The sequence below is a fragment of the Gallus gallus genome, chromosome 3 (genome assembly GCF_016699485.2).
Source record: "Gallus gallus isolate bGalGal1 chromosome 3, bGalGal1.mat.broiler.GRCg7b, whole genome shotgun sequence".
In the NCBI taxonomy this organism is placed as follows: domain Eukaryota; kingdom Metazoa; phylum Chordata; class Aves; order Galliformes; family Phasianidae; genus Gallus; species Gallus gallus.
In genome coordinates this window covers 14,046,397-14,061,007 of record NC_052534.1, presented here as the reverse complement: position 1 = coordinate 14,061,007, position 14,611 = coordinate 14,046,397, and the positions used below count along the sequence as shown (strand labels likewise).

Sequence of the window (14,611 nt, the reverse complement as noted above, 5' to 3'; positions counted from 1 at the left end):
CTAGTAGATAGCGCTTTTTTTTTCTTAGAAGTCGTATTGTGTTAATCTGTTTCTGCTCTTTTTTTTTTGTTACACATTTATATAAGAAATTAAAGTCTACTTAAGAAAATCGCCCTCTCAGGACTAAAATGAAGCTGACCAACTTTTAAAAAACAATCTTAAATCATTTCTGTTTTGATTATAGTTTACTACATATACTTTATCATCTTAAGCAGTGACCTCACCTGGATGAATTACTTAGCCTTGTGGCTTTTCAGCTGGTATTGGGATAGCAATCAGGATTTCAGAGTCCAGACATCTCTGAGGTAATGAATGCTCCCTTGCCTTTGTGGCACCTGGCTTGGATGCCTGCTGAGCCGGACGGTGACTGTGAGCTGGGGCAATCCTACCTTAGGAGATCTGCAGGAAGTAGACTCATCTGTGCTGGCTAATTGCACACCAGATTTCAGAAGTCTGTAAATGTATCTTTGCTTCTGGATTATTTTACTGATATGTAATAAAGTGAAGTTAAGGTTTTGTGACAACTGAAAGTGCATTAGAACCTGCCTTTGGCTGACAGTAATGAAATGGGTGTGCCAGTGTGAGCAGGATCACTGTCTGATTTGCAAGGGCTGAGCAACTGGTACTGTCCGAGAGGGCAAAAAGTATGCTTGGAGCTCAAGCAGGAGCAGCTTGTACTTTTATTCCTGCAAGTCTCGTTGCCATTCCCTATGATGTCACTAGGGCAGAATCTGTTGCTGCATCATTGAATTTGTTTGCTATACTGCTAATGAGTTTCCTGGAATTAAATATTTGAACATAATGGGAATAGTGGTTGGTCACAGCAATTAAAACCAGGTAAATTGAAACCTTTACTGATATGCATCCCATATGACTTTGTAATTGAAAAAAACAAAAGTTATAGTAACTATTATAACCTAGAGTTCTCCCAGTGACAACAGAAAAATATGTCCTACAAGCAGGAAGAAATAATGCTAGCGTGACCAGGCAGGATGTCTCATTCTTGTATATCTGTGTAACTGAAATGGTGCAATAATAAGCAGCTCGTTAGTCAGATATTTTCAATTATAGCTTTCTGTGTTTCCTCTGTTATTTTTATACCTGCTAGATAGATGATGCATTCAGCAGCACTACAGACCGTCTGGATGCACGTACTTTCACCAGCTGAAAAAATACACTAAAATGAAAGCTCTAGCCATTATAGAGCACTCATAAAAGCATAGTAGGCATTCATGCAGTTCCTCTCATTCAACTGGTTCCAAGCATTTAGATTTTTACAAACGCTGTATAAATAAATAGCTGTATGTACCTCTGTCTCTGAAGTAACCCTATTAAAATAACTCTCTGCAATGTTTCAGAATTGGAAGAACAATACCTTGGGAGATTTATAGATATGTGGAAATTCAGCTGTTATTCCAGCTATTCCTGCTTGTATGTGGTATGTGAGCCACTGTACAGATCATTTGATTCTAAGACTTTATAGTTCCAATAGTCTATTATAGACTCAGGAAAATGAATTAACAAAAGAAACATGAAAATGAGAGATATTTCTTTTCTCAGCTTTCTCTTCATCTCTTTCTTTAAAATCATGTTGGAGAAAATCTCAGAGTACTCTGAGAAGGGAAAACCTGAAAGAAAGAGTGTGTGTTAAAGGTTGTTTTTAATATAATGAACCATTTGCAGCTAATGGAAAGGGTTAAAAACTTCAGAGAGCTAGAAAACATCTCAGGGAGTATTGTTCATGGTAGTAGATTTCTTCTAGAGTTTTTGCCTTTTCTAAGTTGTCACTTAAATGAACATACACTGAGACATTAAGTGTTTTCATGTTAAACACAACTACATCAAAAAGAACTGAAAAATACCACATGTGGTAGGTTAGGAAGTTTGTATTCACCCTTGAGTTTGGTTAGAATGCAGTCTTTAAACTGTGCCCTGTTTAAAGCTGGCAAAACTAAAACTCTGAGAAAAGATGACCATTAGAAAGCAGAATCAAGCCCATCTGCCCGATGAGCGTTGGCATCATGTTCTGTCATGAGAGCATGAGAGCATCGGAGGAGCTGGGCAATACTCTAGAAATGTTCCATATAATTAGCTGGGCAGATGGTCAACTTGAGTCCAGTTTGATTTGCTTTGAGTCATCTTTTAAGAAACATCCTTTGGTTTTGTACACATTGAGATAATTTACACAAGAATGATAGTCCCAAATGAAGGTTTCAATTTTTAAACAAGACATTGACTTTATTTCTGTGCATAACTAGCTATGGAGATACTGTGCCAGACTGGGGCACATTTTGGATCCCTAGAAATGAGAAGCAGTTTCAAAGAAGAAGTGTTCGCAGATATTTTGGTCGTTTATTGATCTGGTGCACTTTTGCAAGCTATGTGAAGACGTATTTGTTAACAGAAAAAACATCATGCACATTTTATTTTTACTGGACTAAACATTTCAGGATTCATGATCATGAATTCGGTAAAAGGGAGTTGATCACATGGATGATCAAATTTCCTGTGAATTCTATGTAATAGTACGGAAGACAGTTTGGAGAACACTGTTTTGAGTATCTTTGATGTACTAATTGGAGTATATTCATTTCACATGATTGTCATTAAGAAAAACAGACAAAATTCTTTCATGAAGTTCTGTAGGTGTGATTCCCATGTATGGACATTCTGTCTAGTCAGTGAAAGGCATTGCTGAAAGATGAACTATTGATAGTTTTTACTTTGGTCTCAACAAAGGAAGGAGGGAGAAGAAATGCATTGCTTTGAAAGTCGAGTCTGTCAATCCACTTGCTTGGAAGTTTTCAGGCCCGTAGTGTTGCTAAGGGATGTGTGACAGGAACAGTATCTGAACCAGCTCTGAAATCTGAATGGGGGTTGGTAGTAGTAAATTGAATTCAGTTAGCAAGAGCATTTGGTTTCTGAGGGTCACACCGCTGCAGCTCTCTGCTTCCTAAGAGGCAGCAGAGGAGTTTGGTCTCTTTATGTGGACAGGATTGGTTTGTGGGACCCTAACCTGCCTCCTGTAACCCATTCCCACCTGCATCTCATGTGCTCTGTAGGGAGAGAGGAGGCTGTCAGGTGTGTATTTCATTCCTGGCTGAGATAGCTGGGGAATTCCTGCCTGGGAAGGTGCTTCGTGGGCCTGCAAGTCAGTGCTTTGCAAATCTGCTGAAGACCTGAATTATCCGTAGTATAAGTGGTCTGGTTTTAGGAGAAGCTCAGTATTTCTTACTCACTGTGCCTCTGCTATAGTTGCTTGTGCTTCAAGTGTTAAGATGTAGCATTTGGGAATCTGGGTCAAATATTCAAAATGTACATGCTATATGTATGTATATATATACAGTTTTGTTGATGAACACTCTCTGATAAGGCATTCTTGAAGATAAGACTTTGTTCTATTTCAAGAAAATCTGTGGGAGTTTTTTCTTGGCCGCAGTTAGAATGTAAAGTCTTGTTTTAACAAGGTTCTTTGTTTAATTTAAGCATAATGATTGAATGATTCATGGAAAATGCTTTGCATATGAAGCTGTCAAATTACACTTCTGTTTTCTCCCCTCTCCCTCTTTCCTGGGATACCTAAAGCACTAGAAAAACTAAAAAACAAACAAAACGAAAGTTATGAATGCTTGAAAATCCTATTCCATGCATTGGAACTGATGTCTACTTTAAGTTTTAGTTCAGTCTTTTCTAGTGTTGAGGTCGTCAGGACACAAATAAAACAATATGGGATTGTTAAAAACTCCAGAGTCTAAGGAATATAGAATTGAAAATCATGTCAAACCTTTAAAATGTACAACTAAATGTGCAACTCTTGCTATTCCTGTGTAGCTGAATTTTTTTCTTCATTAAATACAGTGTTTTGAACTAAGAATGTTCCCAGATTTTTAGTGCCAGAAACAGAGAACGTTTGGAAATCACAAGTCAGATTGACAGAAATGATGGGAATAACTGATTTTCACATAGGGTTTGGTGGGTGTTTTTTTTAGCCATCTGTTTTTTGGAGGACTTGGGATGCCTTGTATACCTATTGCTTCGGTAGGATTCCCGTATTTAATGGACATCTTAAAGGTGATGTTTTACTGCATGAGATGGAGAGGAAAATTGTTTTGATTGGCAGCTGTTTGGGAGTAGAGAAGGCATGACATGTTATGTGCACAGGACTGTTGTACACAATGCATGCTTGTGTAATTTCATCTGTGTGCAGTATAGACAAAGGAGTCCTGATTTATGCCTGCCACACAAATTGTAGTATCAGGACAGCACTTGTGAGAAATAGGACAGTATACACTACTGTTACTGCAGTTCAACTTGGGCTGTGGTGTTTTCTATAATCACTCATTTAGATCATTTGCATTTTAAATCAGTGTGTTCTAACACCAAAAAAGATTATCTTGCAGCATTCGAGTTACATCATTTTCAGGAACCTGAAAGTTCTGGCTGAGTCTTTTGTTACTCTTCCAGTTGGCTATCATGTTGTCCATAACTATTAGGCCCTGAGGGAAGTCTTTAGAGTCTGACAGGCTCTACTCATGCTTAATGTCCTCCTGAGGACAGACAGCTGCTCCCAGGAACACTGCCATTGCTCAATGAAGCATTAGGAACACGAGAGGTTGCACTGCATCCAAGGTGGCACCTTGGATGTGTTCAAGTCAGTGCTTGAGAGCTGCACAAAGGGAATCCTAAATGCCTTTGGCTTGGAGAGGGTAAAGGAGAGTTGGATAGCAGACGCAGGTTGTTGGAAGGAAGCTGGGTCACGGCCACTTTCTGTGAGAAGTGACTGTGCCTCCTTATTTATCTGATATCCAAATACTTCATGCAGCATGAGGTGACCTGCAGCAGCACTAGAGCTCCCAGGCTGCTGCTTGTGTCGCGATTCTCTGCATCAAATGACACGTTGTGAGATGTGTCGCTAATTGGTTATAAGGGCTAATCTGTAAAATCTCACGGCAGCGTTTTGCATATATGTATGGCAGTGTGTTTTAAAAAAAGCAGCACATCCTCTCAGCCAGATGGTGTGTAGCAAGTTCTCAGAAACAAGTTGAAAGAGACAGCGATCGTATTAAAAGATGTGCGGCGCTTGCTGTATGTGCAGAGGAGAGCGTGCAGTGATTGGAACTTCAGCACTGGGCTGCATTCTCTTAACTCCGGCCACAGCTGAATGCAGTCTTTGCAGAGATTGCAATTAAAGTGTCACTGTCATTAAACTCCTTAGGTTTACATTATTTTTATGATTTCCAGTGAAAGAAAATGCAGCAGGAGAAAGTTTGGAAGTCTGACTGAAATCTGTTTTGGTCTGTCTGTACACAGGATCCTGGTTTTTAACAAATTGTCTTTATTCAGTGGTTGCTCGCAAACATGGTAGAAATTCCATAATCCCTTTTTTCATGTTTCTGGCTGTCTTTGTCTTCTACTTTCTATTTTTGCTTTGGATTGATTTATAGTATATTTTTCTTGGATAGTTTTGTATAGAGAAGACTGCAGAAACAAATAAGGAGGGTTTTGTTTTGTTTTGTTTTGTTTTTCCCAAAGGAGCAGAGAGCCCTCTGCCCACCTCTTGCCTCATTTTGAGGCAGACCGTCTGATCTTTAATGGGTTCTAATGCTGTTTGTGCCATCGTTGTCACCTCCTCTGTACTCTCCTGCTTACACTTCACATCTTCCCCTGGGAATCTGTCAGCCCTTTAACCGCAGAGAGGTCACGGCATAAACACTGGCTTTCCTGGCCTGGCTTCAGGGCTGGTCTTCAGGCAGCTCTGCTCCTTGAGCTGCAGTTCCTGCTGGACCTCAGTGGGAGAGAAGATGCAAGCTAACACCCAAACCTTTTCAATAAAAGAGGTGTAAGATGTTTCTTTGTCAGAAATCATCAAATCATTGTGTTGCAGACTTGGTGTGGTGTGACTTAAACAGGGTTCATCAGTAGCCTGCTGTTTATTGAGCATCCCATGGACATGTTCCCTAAAATGACTGAGCTTCAGTAACTTAGATGTTTAAAAAATGACTATAATCATTATTTAATAGACATCACTCTTCTGAATGTCTCCCTAAGAGATTGATATGTTCATAATGAGGCCCCAGCCTAGCAAAGTGCTTACTCTCAAAGCCAGTCTGCCTGCTCATGAGCCAGTATATTAAATGCAGCTGCAAACAGCAGCAGACTTTCAGTCTCATTCCTCAAAATGGAATTATCAAAATAATCTAATTTACATAAAAGAAGCTGAATTTGGTCATACTGCTTGGGGTTTTTTTGTTCTTGTTTTTGTTTTTGTTTTTTTGTTCTTTTGTGTTTTTTTTTTCCCCTATGCTTTCCTGTCAGCACAGGATCTTCATCTCCACGGTAAAACCTGCTGACATTTTAAAGGATCTTTGGTTCGAAGAGCTTTGATAGTCTTCAGGATGTTGGTGAAGGATATTTTGCTGGTCTGCTCAGCAGCATTTGCAGCTATATGTGGTAATAAAGGAGCGGAGCTCCTTTGCCATGGCAAATACATTGATGGCAGTGGTGAGAAAGGACCTGAATTCTGTTAGTGTCAAGATTATTTCCTTTCACTGAACCCATAGCTATAGATAGGTAATAATCTATTTTAAGTCTGTGCAACAGAGCACGTTGCAGATTATGATGAAGTGCCTCAGGATACACCGTGGATGCCGTTTATTAATAGGTGCTACATGGCAGCCAGATAATGTGTTGCTAGAAGGGATTGTGTGTTTTAAATTTTGTTAGAGAAATCATAAACAGAATAGAAAAATACCCATCCTAACAAGCCAACCCAAAGAGAATGATCTGTCTTAGTTCTTGCCTTTAAAACCTGGAGAAAAGTTTCATGATTTGGAAGACCAGCTTCATACTGATGCTGCCCGGTTGGCCACTTACTGTGCACTTCTAAAGCCCTTACTGAGCCAGCTCCAAATTATCTTTCTTTTTTCGAGGGGGGGGAGGGGGGAAATGATTTTGCTTTGAAAAATAAATAATCTGCCTTTCAAATATGGTTCTATTTTGTTCTGTGATGCATGACTAACATGTGTTTTAGACAAACTAGAGGATGATCCATCAGAGATGTATCTTATATTTGACTATAAATATGAAGCGAAAAGGTTACCTTCTTTCTTTTGTTGGTGTGATTGCAGTTCATCACCAGCAGTGATACTGTGAGCGATAGCTTCAGCCAGGGAAAGGAAGAAAGGGATGACAAGTGTGTGAAAGGGAATAAAAACAGATGGACAGTCCTATCTGAGATCATGAAGAATGATCTTCTTTCCAGCCAACCACTTTAGTAGAAGCATTTATCAGTTTGATTTTGGGTTAGAAAAAATAGGAATTAAAAAGGAGATGAACTCTCATCTCCCAAAGAAATTAAACAGTGTTTTATAACATCCAGCCTGTAAATAAAATAGAAAGTAACCCATCTAATAGTACTCCATCACTTAGTATCTTCAGGGCATCTCTCTAGCTTTTCTCCTAGATCTTAATTAACACAATTTCTTTGTCTTTCTTCAAATCCGCATTGCTGGAACACAACTGCTACTTTTATATCCCTCTTCTGCTTTTCTGTTTCATTAATTTGTTTATTCATGAAATCTTCTTTGTCTCAGAGCACAAACATATTCCTCCTTTAAACTCTCAAATAGGATCATTCTGTTTTCCTGCAACACTTGCCGTTGTACCTAGTATTTAATGAGGCTCAGCGTTCTATGATAGACAGCCTTGTAGCTTCTTTCCTATTAAAGTATACCATACTTCAAAATGTTCTCCCAAACCTTGGGAAATAGTTGGTGAATGTATGCATAACTCTGCTGTCTTTTCAGCTGAGGTCTCGTGGATGTACAGTTTCATGTGAGATCCATGAGAAATGGCCCTTCATGTCATTTTTTAAAATATAAAGCCTAATTTTTATTAGTTGAAATTTTGATTGTTTTTCATAAGTTATTGAATATTAAGAAGTACTGTAAATAACAAATGTATATGCAGACAGTGGTGGGAAAGGGTTCGTAAGAGAATGGAGTATAACCTGCATTATGGATTTGTGAAGTTTTGAAATCTCTACACAGAATCTGTTTCTGGATTAGTGAAGAAATTGAGTGTAATTCTGTGATGATCTAATTTGCTGTCCATTTTAAATATTGATACCAGACTGAAAAATCTTGCTTGATAGGAAACCTGAGTTTTCAAATTATACTGACCCTATTAAAGGGTTGAATTCAGTCACGCAAGGCTGCTTTTCATCTACCTTTGCCTTTATAAACTTTATCTTGAGGTCGTCAAGAACCAGGCAGTTTTCATGCTTTGTGAGTGCATTTCTTGGAAATGCTACAGCCTGATCTGATAGAAACTTGTTAACTACAAAATAACCTGAAGTTGTTTCTCACATGCTTAAGCTACCAATGAAGTTGAAGTTCAGACTATTCTTAGCTAGTAAGACAGTGAATATATATCTTTCCTTCATGTAAATGTTATGTAGTGAGATGGATGTCATAATATAAATAATGCATAGCCTTTTGGACTTGAAGAAGGAAGGAGAGCATCACCAAGCTTATGTTATTCATTTTTTATAGTTAAGGTAGTCAATTCCACAGTTGAAAAGCATGAACTATGAAAAGCAAAGTTCTCCTTTCTTGAGCTTTATCTATGATCTAGTAAAATCAGAGTGAATTCTTCTGCTGAGACCAGTACCCTTTGAACAGATGGTGTAAATTCAGCAAGCGAAATAGTTCACATCTGCTTAAGAGCCAAAATAGCTGACAATAGGAGGTTGCAGCCATTAGCTGGACAGTTTCTCATCTGTACTGTGCTAATACAGACCTCAGAGGCTTTGAAAGGTTTACAGTAGTGTTTTTTTAATATTATATGTTAATAACACTACAATTTTTAATGAAGAACTAATAGACCATAACCTAGTATGATCTCATTTAAAATATTTGAAGTAAGACAAATTTTCTAAACTGAAGTATTTGCAGAAGAACTTAAGTATTTTGTGATATGGTTACTTGCAGGATCCAAAGCTGCGTGAGCTGCTGGATGCTGGGAACGTTGGAAGTCGGCTTGAAAATCGAATGATAACTGTTGTCTATGGACCAGACCTGGTCAATATATCGTACTTGAACTTGGTGGCGTTTCAAGAGGATATAGCGAAGGTAATATGCTTTTATCTGTGTCATATGAAATTAATGTTTTTTAAAGTATTGCTTTGAGATATGGATAAATGAGATAAAAGTGGAGATTGCTATGAAATGAGCCTCCATTCTGCTATAGAGCTTTGCTGTTCCATATGAAAGAAGAAATGTGCAATCATAATTTTCTGGGAATATATTCAGCAAATTTTATGTCGCAGATGTATGTGCTCATCTTCAGAACATTGCTTGTTACTCTATCTAAAGCCCAAGTAAGAACTGTGAAAATAATCATATATGCAAATTATTACTCTGCTATAAGGAGTATAAGACATATTGATGCCTTTCAGTAGTTATCACTCTTTTATGCTAGTTCTATGTGTGAAAATTAGGGACAATCTGTCAACTTTTTATGGTTGGCCTGTGCCAGAGCACTGTGAGTCTACAGGTCTGCCTTGCATCCTCAAGTACGTCAGCAAGCAGACACTTAATATAACTTACCCTCATGACATTTTCTGTGGGTGCTCAAAATTCAGTTTTACTCAAGCATTTTGCCTGCCAATATCTCTTGAAAAGAATTGTACCTTAGCAAAGTAATTTTTCCATGTAGGTAGGCAGTACTTCATTTCTGTTCAACAAACCACAGCAAACACAGTTGTGTTTGACAAACAAGTTACAGTTGTTACTTGTACATGTTTACTTTTTTCCTTCTTTCACTTTCTGTATGACTTAATTGTATTTCATGAAGCAGAAGCTCATGGATTTATCTATCCCAAAATGGCATCCAAAAACAGCTTCTCTCTCCACTTCTGTTCATGTAGATAAACTCAGATGGTAAACTTCAGATAACCATGCACTGAACACCCCTTCATACAGATTTCATCCTAGACTCCATTAGATTGCTCTGAAAAGATAATTCCTCCATAACCAGATGCTATTTAACAACGATGAGGAGTTACTCTGTTGTTACACAGGTACCAGAAGATGTCAGACCAGTTGAAAAATGATCCGTATGAAAGTTTTAAACCTAGTTAGATTCATTTTTGCTTGCCAACTTTCTGGTTCTGCTTTCTTCATTAGCCAATTGGTAAATCTGATGGGAACACAATTCCCTGTGTTTCTTTGATATGAGAGCATAGAAGCAGAGTTCACGGTGATCCCACTGAAAGCTATGTGGGAAGTGGTGTTCTCAGACTTGAGAACACATAGCTATAATCTACAGGCATGGTTAAGAAAGTCAGCACTGCAAAAATGAAGGCAATTGATACAACTCAATGGGAAAACTAAGCATATGACAGAAAATTAAAAGGTATGTTAAAGCTTTAATGGCAAAAATTGTTAGCTCTTACCAAGGGAAAATCGCCTAAATCAGAAGCATATGTCCTTTCTTGTTTTCTTGTCTAGCCAGCAATCACTGAACCGTAATCTGTTTGCTCAAACAGTTCAGAAATTTGTATTTTAGAGCCGTTTTCTGTTTGTTAAATGGAACCTTGAAATGCTGTCGACAAAACCATGTTTTGGAGAAGCTTTGGTTTTCTAAATCCTGAGTACCTTCTGTGATCTGAGCAACAAAGAATCTGAGTTTTCCTTGTTATTAGTAAATGTGGCAGACCAAATAAATGCATACTGTATCAGTCAGACGTTGTTGCCTGAAGGTGTGTTTCTCTCAAAGCATTGCAGATTAGCTTCACTGAATTCTCACTAAATATCCTGATTGTTTCAATTAAAACAGAGTTTGATTGCTACTGAAGACATCTAAGAATTTTTCCTTGTTTAACATGTTTTCTTACTTTACATGAACTAGACCACAGAATTTGCTCTTCAGCATCTCCACGACCCATGGAGTGACTCAGATGTCATTATAAGTAAATACGTTAAGCAAAAAGAATCTCTTTGCGGAGCTCAGAAGGTTTTTAAATGCAAGAAGTTTTCAATGTCACACATGCAAATTTTGACCCTACCTCTTGCTAACATTTGGGGAAAGGAAGTGCCAGTGAATAATTCCCCCATCTTTCCCTTTTCAGTGCATGAATGCTTTTATTTTTAACCCTGTATTTGTGATACTTAACTTTTCAAGCTGTGTGATATCTATCAGTCAGTCATTTGTAGGAGAGAGGCAAAGTAAACTGTACAGATCTTAACAAGGCAGTTAAAATAATTCAGTTATGAGATTTCCTTCCTTTGCAGAAAGCTTACTGTCCATCACTTCCACTGTTTAAGTTGTGGGAAAGTCATGAAGACCTGAGCTGTGGCCTTTTGAAGTTGCTTTTAGTGAGCTAAATCAAGGGCTAAAAATTACAGTGTTTTTGTTTCATTTGCATTCCTCCAGGAGAAGGCAATTAATATTTAAAGTATGATGAGCTGAAGGGTGCTGACCAGCTGGTTTGCTCAGAGAAAGCAGCTTGAAATCCTTTAGGTAATGAAAAGCACACTGCTGGACACATCTGGATGATGAACAGAAGTAGTTCTGCTGCAATTCTTGCTTATTTTCAGCATGATATGTCTATGCTTGTATCAGGACAGGGTTTGTGAGCATTTACAAGCACGTACTAGTGTAGAAGCCAGGATGAAGAAATAATTTTACTCTTGCACTTTTTCTGAGCAGATGTTCTTTTTCCGTGTTTCTTTTCCAACATGAAGTCCAACCTGTGGACCTCTGCATCTCTTCTATGATATTTCATTCTCCCGCCAAATTCTCTAACTTCAAAACTGAACTTCCCATCTTTCCTGTCTCTTTCCTGTTGCTCTTTTCTGATTCACATCAACTCTGTTCACACCACTCTCGTACATCCTGGCCATAGAGATCCCTATTCAGAGCCCAAGGAATTCTATTTCTCTTCAGTTTAATGAGCAATGGATCAGTTCCATTGATAAGAATTGTGAATTCCTCTTTAAGTAAAATGATATCAAAGATGGTTCACAGGTTGTTAACATGCTTCCCAGCATATACATCTTTTTTTTTTTTTCCAGCTCCTTTTTTTTTGCATATTTAAGAGCTTTTTCAGTACAGTAAAATATTAAAATAAGATAAATTCATATCTTTTTTATTTTTAAGATAAAATTTGTAATGATATTGGAAGTGTAGGATTTCAGTAACTTTCTTTGTTAACTTTCCACCAAAACAAGCATGCAAGGACATTGTCTCTCACGTAGTCAGTTCTGACTTGAAGGAAATGCTTTGAAGGATCTCTTCTGTCATTTCTTACGAAAAAGATCTCATCTCTCCCATTGAGATAAATGTCTTAGGGGATGTATCATGATGCATGTAATGGATGAGAGAAATGAGTTCACTGAGCAACAGATCTCAAAATGAACTGCTGCTTACATGCTACCTACCGAAGCACAGAGCAGTTACGTGATTTGTTAGTTAAGTTTGCAGGAACTGTATAAATATGAATTAGTGTAACAGAATGTAGCCAAAAGGAGGGCAGGTTCATGAAGCTCTTACTGTGACGGATGTGACTCGCTCGGAATTGAATGTGTTGGAAGGCAAGCTTCTTCCCATACCAAAAGGGATCAGTCCGCAAACAGTTTGTTGGCACTGCTGCAGCCCTATTTCAAAATACCCAGATTTATATTTTCCTTTTGTGTTGCAACTGTACAGGAGTCTGCTGCTACTGTGGTGATTCAGAGCTGTTATAACCTTTCCGCAGTAGGCTGTTTTCTTTCTACACATAACAGCCTTCTACCCCACCGAGCACTCTCACCAAGCGCTGCCTTCTGGAGTCACTGCTGCTGGTAAAGGAAGCTTCATGGAGCATTGTGCGTGGATTTGGGGGGCAGGCTTTACTCTACACCATGTAGAAAAACCAAGGAAACGGAACCATTTGATGGTGAAAGCAGTGAGACGCATCTTGGCTCACAGCTTGGTGCAGCCCATCAAAGTCAGTCAAAAGCATCTCCTTTATTTCTTCGGGTCTTTGCTCAGGGCTGTTGTTTCCCCTCCTGCTGAGGGTTCAGACCAATGCCTGGGAAGATGACGTGATCCTTGGCATGTTTTCTGATCTTGGTTTTTCAGTTGCAGCTTTTTGGTGCCTGGAATGAACACTCTAAAAATGTGAGAAGCAATTAGCAGGTATTACTTGTGATGTGGTACCTGTATCATTAGGAATGGCTCAGCCTGCAGGTAGCCCTTAGAATGTTTCACACGGGCAATATGATCACTAGAAGAGCCAGGAAAAGCAAGCAAAGGAACATGGCAAGCCTGTGTTTATAAATAACATTCGTGACAGGCGTGTAATAGCTGAGTTCCCCTTAAATTCCTGTGAACAAGCTCTTGGACAAAGAGAAGGAAGAGCTGGGGTGTGGGTTACTCCTGAAAAGCCATCAATCTACTTTTTAGAGAATAGTTTTAAGCCCAGCAGAGTCAGTGAAATCAAAACAAAGTCAATCGAGATCTGCTAAAAGATCTGTTTTTGATTTCTCAACAACGTTTTTTGTCGCTATTCATCTTTGTAACTGTTAGTGTCACAAGGAGAAGTTTTAACTGCTATTATTAGTGCCCAAACAAAGCAGTGTTTACAAGATGAGCCTATTTTGAGCCTGGAAAAATGAGTTGCCAAGAAGAAAAAAGGATTCTGCACTTACTATACATTCTGTTCCAGAAGTCACAGAAGAGCAGTCGTGCTCCTAAAGAAGCTGACTTTTTCTCTTACTATTTCTCACACCCCTGTGTTGTTTTTTAAATTAGACCTAAGAAGGAAAAACAAGAGAAATAAAAATGGAAGTAGTCGTGAGAAGTGGAGGGGAAGAATATCTCAGCAGGAATTGTTTAACTCCTGAACAATGTGACTGTTTGGAAGGGAGGCAGGAATATCCATATTTCTCTGCCAGGAATATCCCTCCTGAGCAGGGGCTGAGGTGTGAATTTGTAAACTGCAGATTTACGGCTCTGGTAGTTTGAGGATATCAAAAGCCTACATGGAGGTAACATTATGGGTATCTCTATCTCATCCTCATTGGGAATGACTGCGTGAGACTGATCACAGACATCAGATCTGATCACTTCAGAGAATAAATCTGAACACCTTAAAAATGTATGTATATAAAATACTGACTTCGTAGCCTGTCTGAAATTGATCACCTCATCATGTGGAAGCTTGAGGCTCTTTAGGAAAATCAAGCTGGTAAGCTCCAAAGTAACGTAGCAACATTTGTTTCATTGGAAGCCAAGTGTACTCTTCATCGTCAGTAATTTCTGTCAAAACGAAGTTCCCTCTTTATATTTTTCCTCAAAAAAAGACAAACAACAACAACAACAAAAGAGGAGGTTGAAAACTCCTGAAGAGTATACATCTGGGAGGGTGTGTGGCCATGGGAGTTTTGCATCTGCACTGATGTGAAAGAAAACTCAATTTTAGTTTCAAAAAAAACTCAGAAAATTTCATCAAGTCGGGCAAAAAAATCCCATTGTTTGAAAAGACATTGTTTATTTTTGTTCCTTTCTTTAAAGGAGTGAAGCACAGGCAATCCAAAATTGCATTTGTGATTAAAAAGAACTGCTA

At 38.5% G+C, this 14,611-nt stretch overlaps 1 protein-coding gene across 6 annotated transcripts in view; it reads left to right on the top strand.

The window, feature by feature from the left end:
• Nucleotides 1-14,611, top strand: part of PLCB1 (phospholipase C beta 1) — a 425,847-nt gene that overhangs the window by 257,405 nt on the left and 153,831 nt on the right. For all 6 annotated transcript variants that reach the window (XM_046939523.1, XM_040698205.2, XM_046939524.1 and 3 more), the window contains one exon: nucleotides 8,991-9,131. In XM_046939523.1, coding sequence (XP_046795479.1) covers nucleotides 9,051-9,131 — 81 coding nt within the window. In that variant the 5' untranslated portion in view covers nucleotides 8,991-9,050. The remainder of the gene's footprint in view (nucleotides 1-8,990; nucleotides 9,132-14,611) is intronic.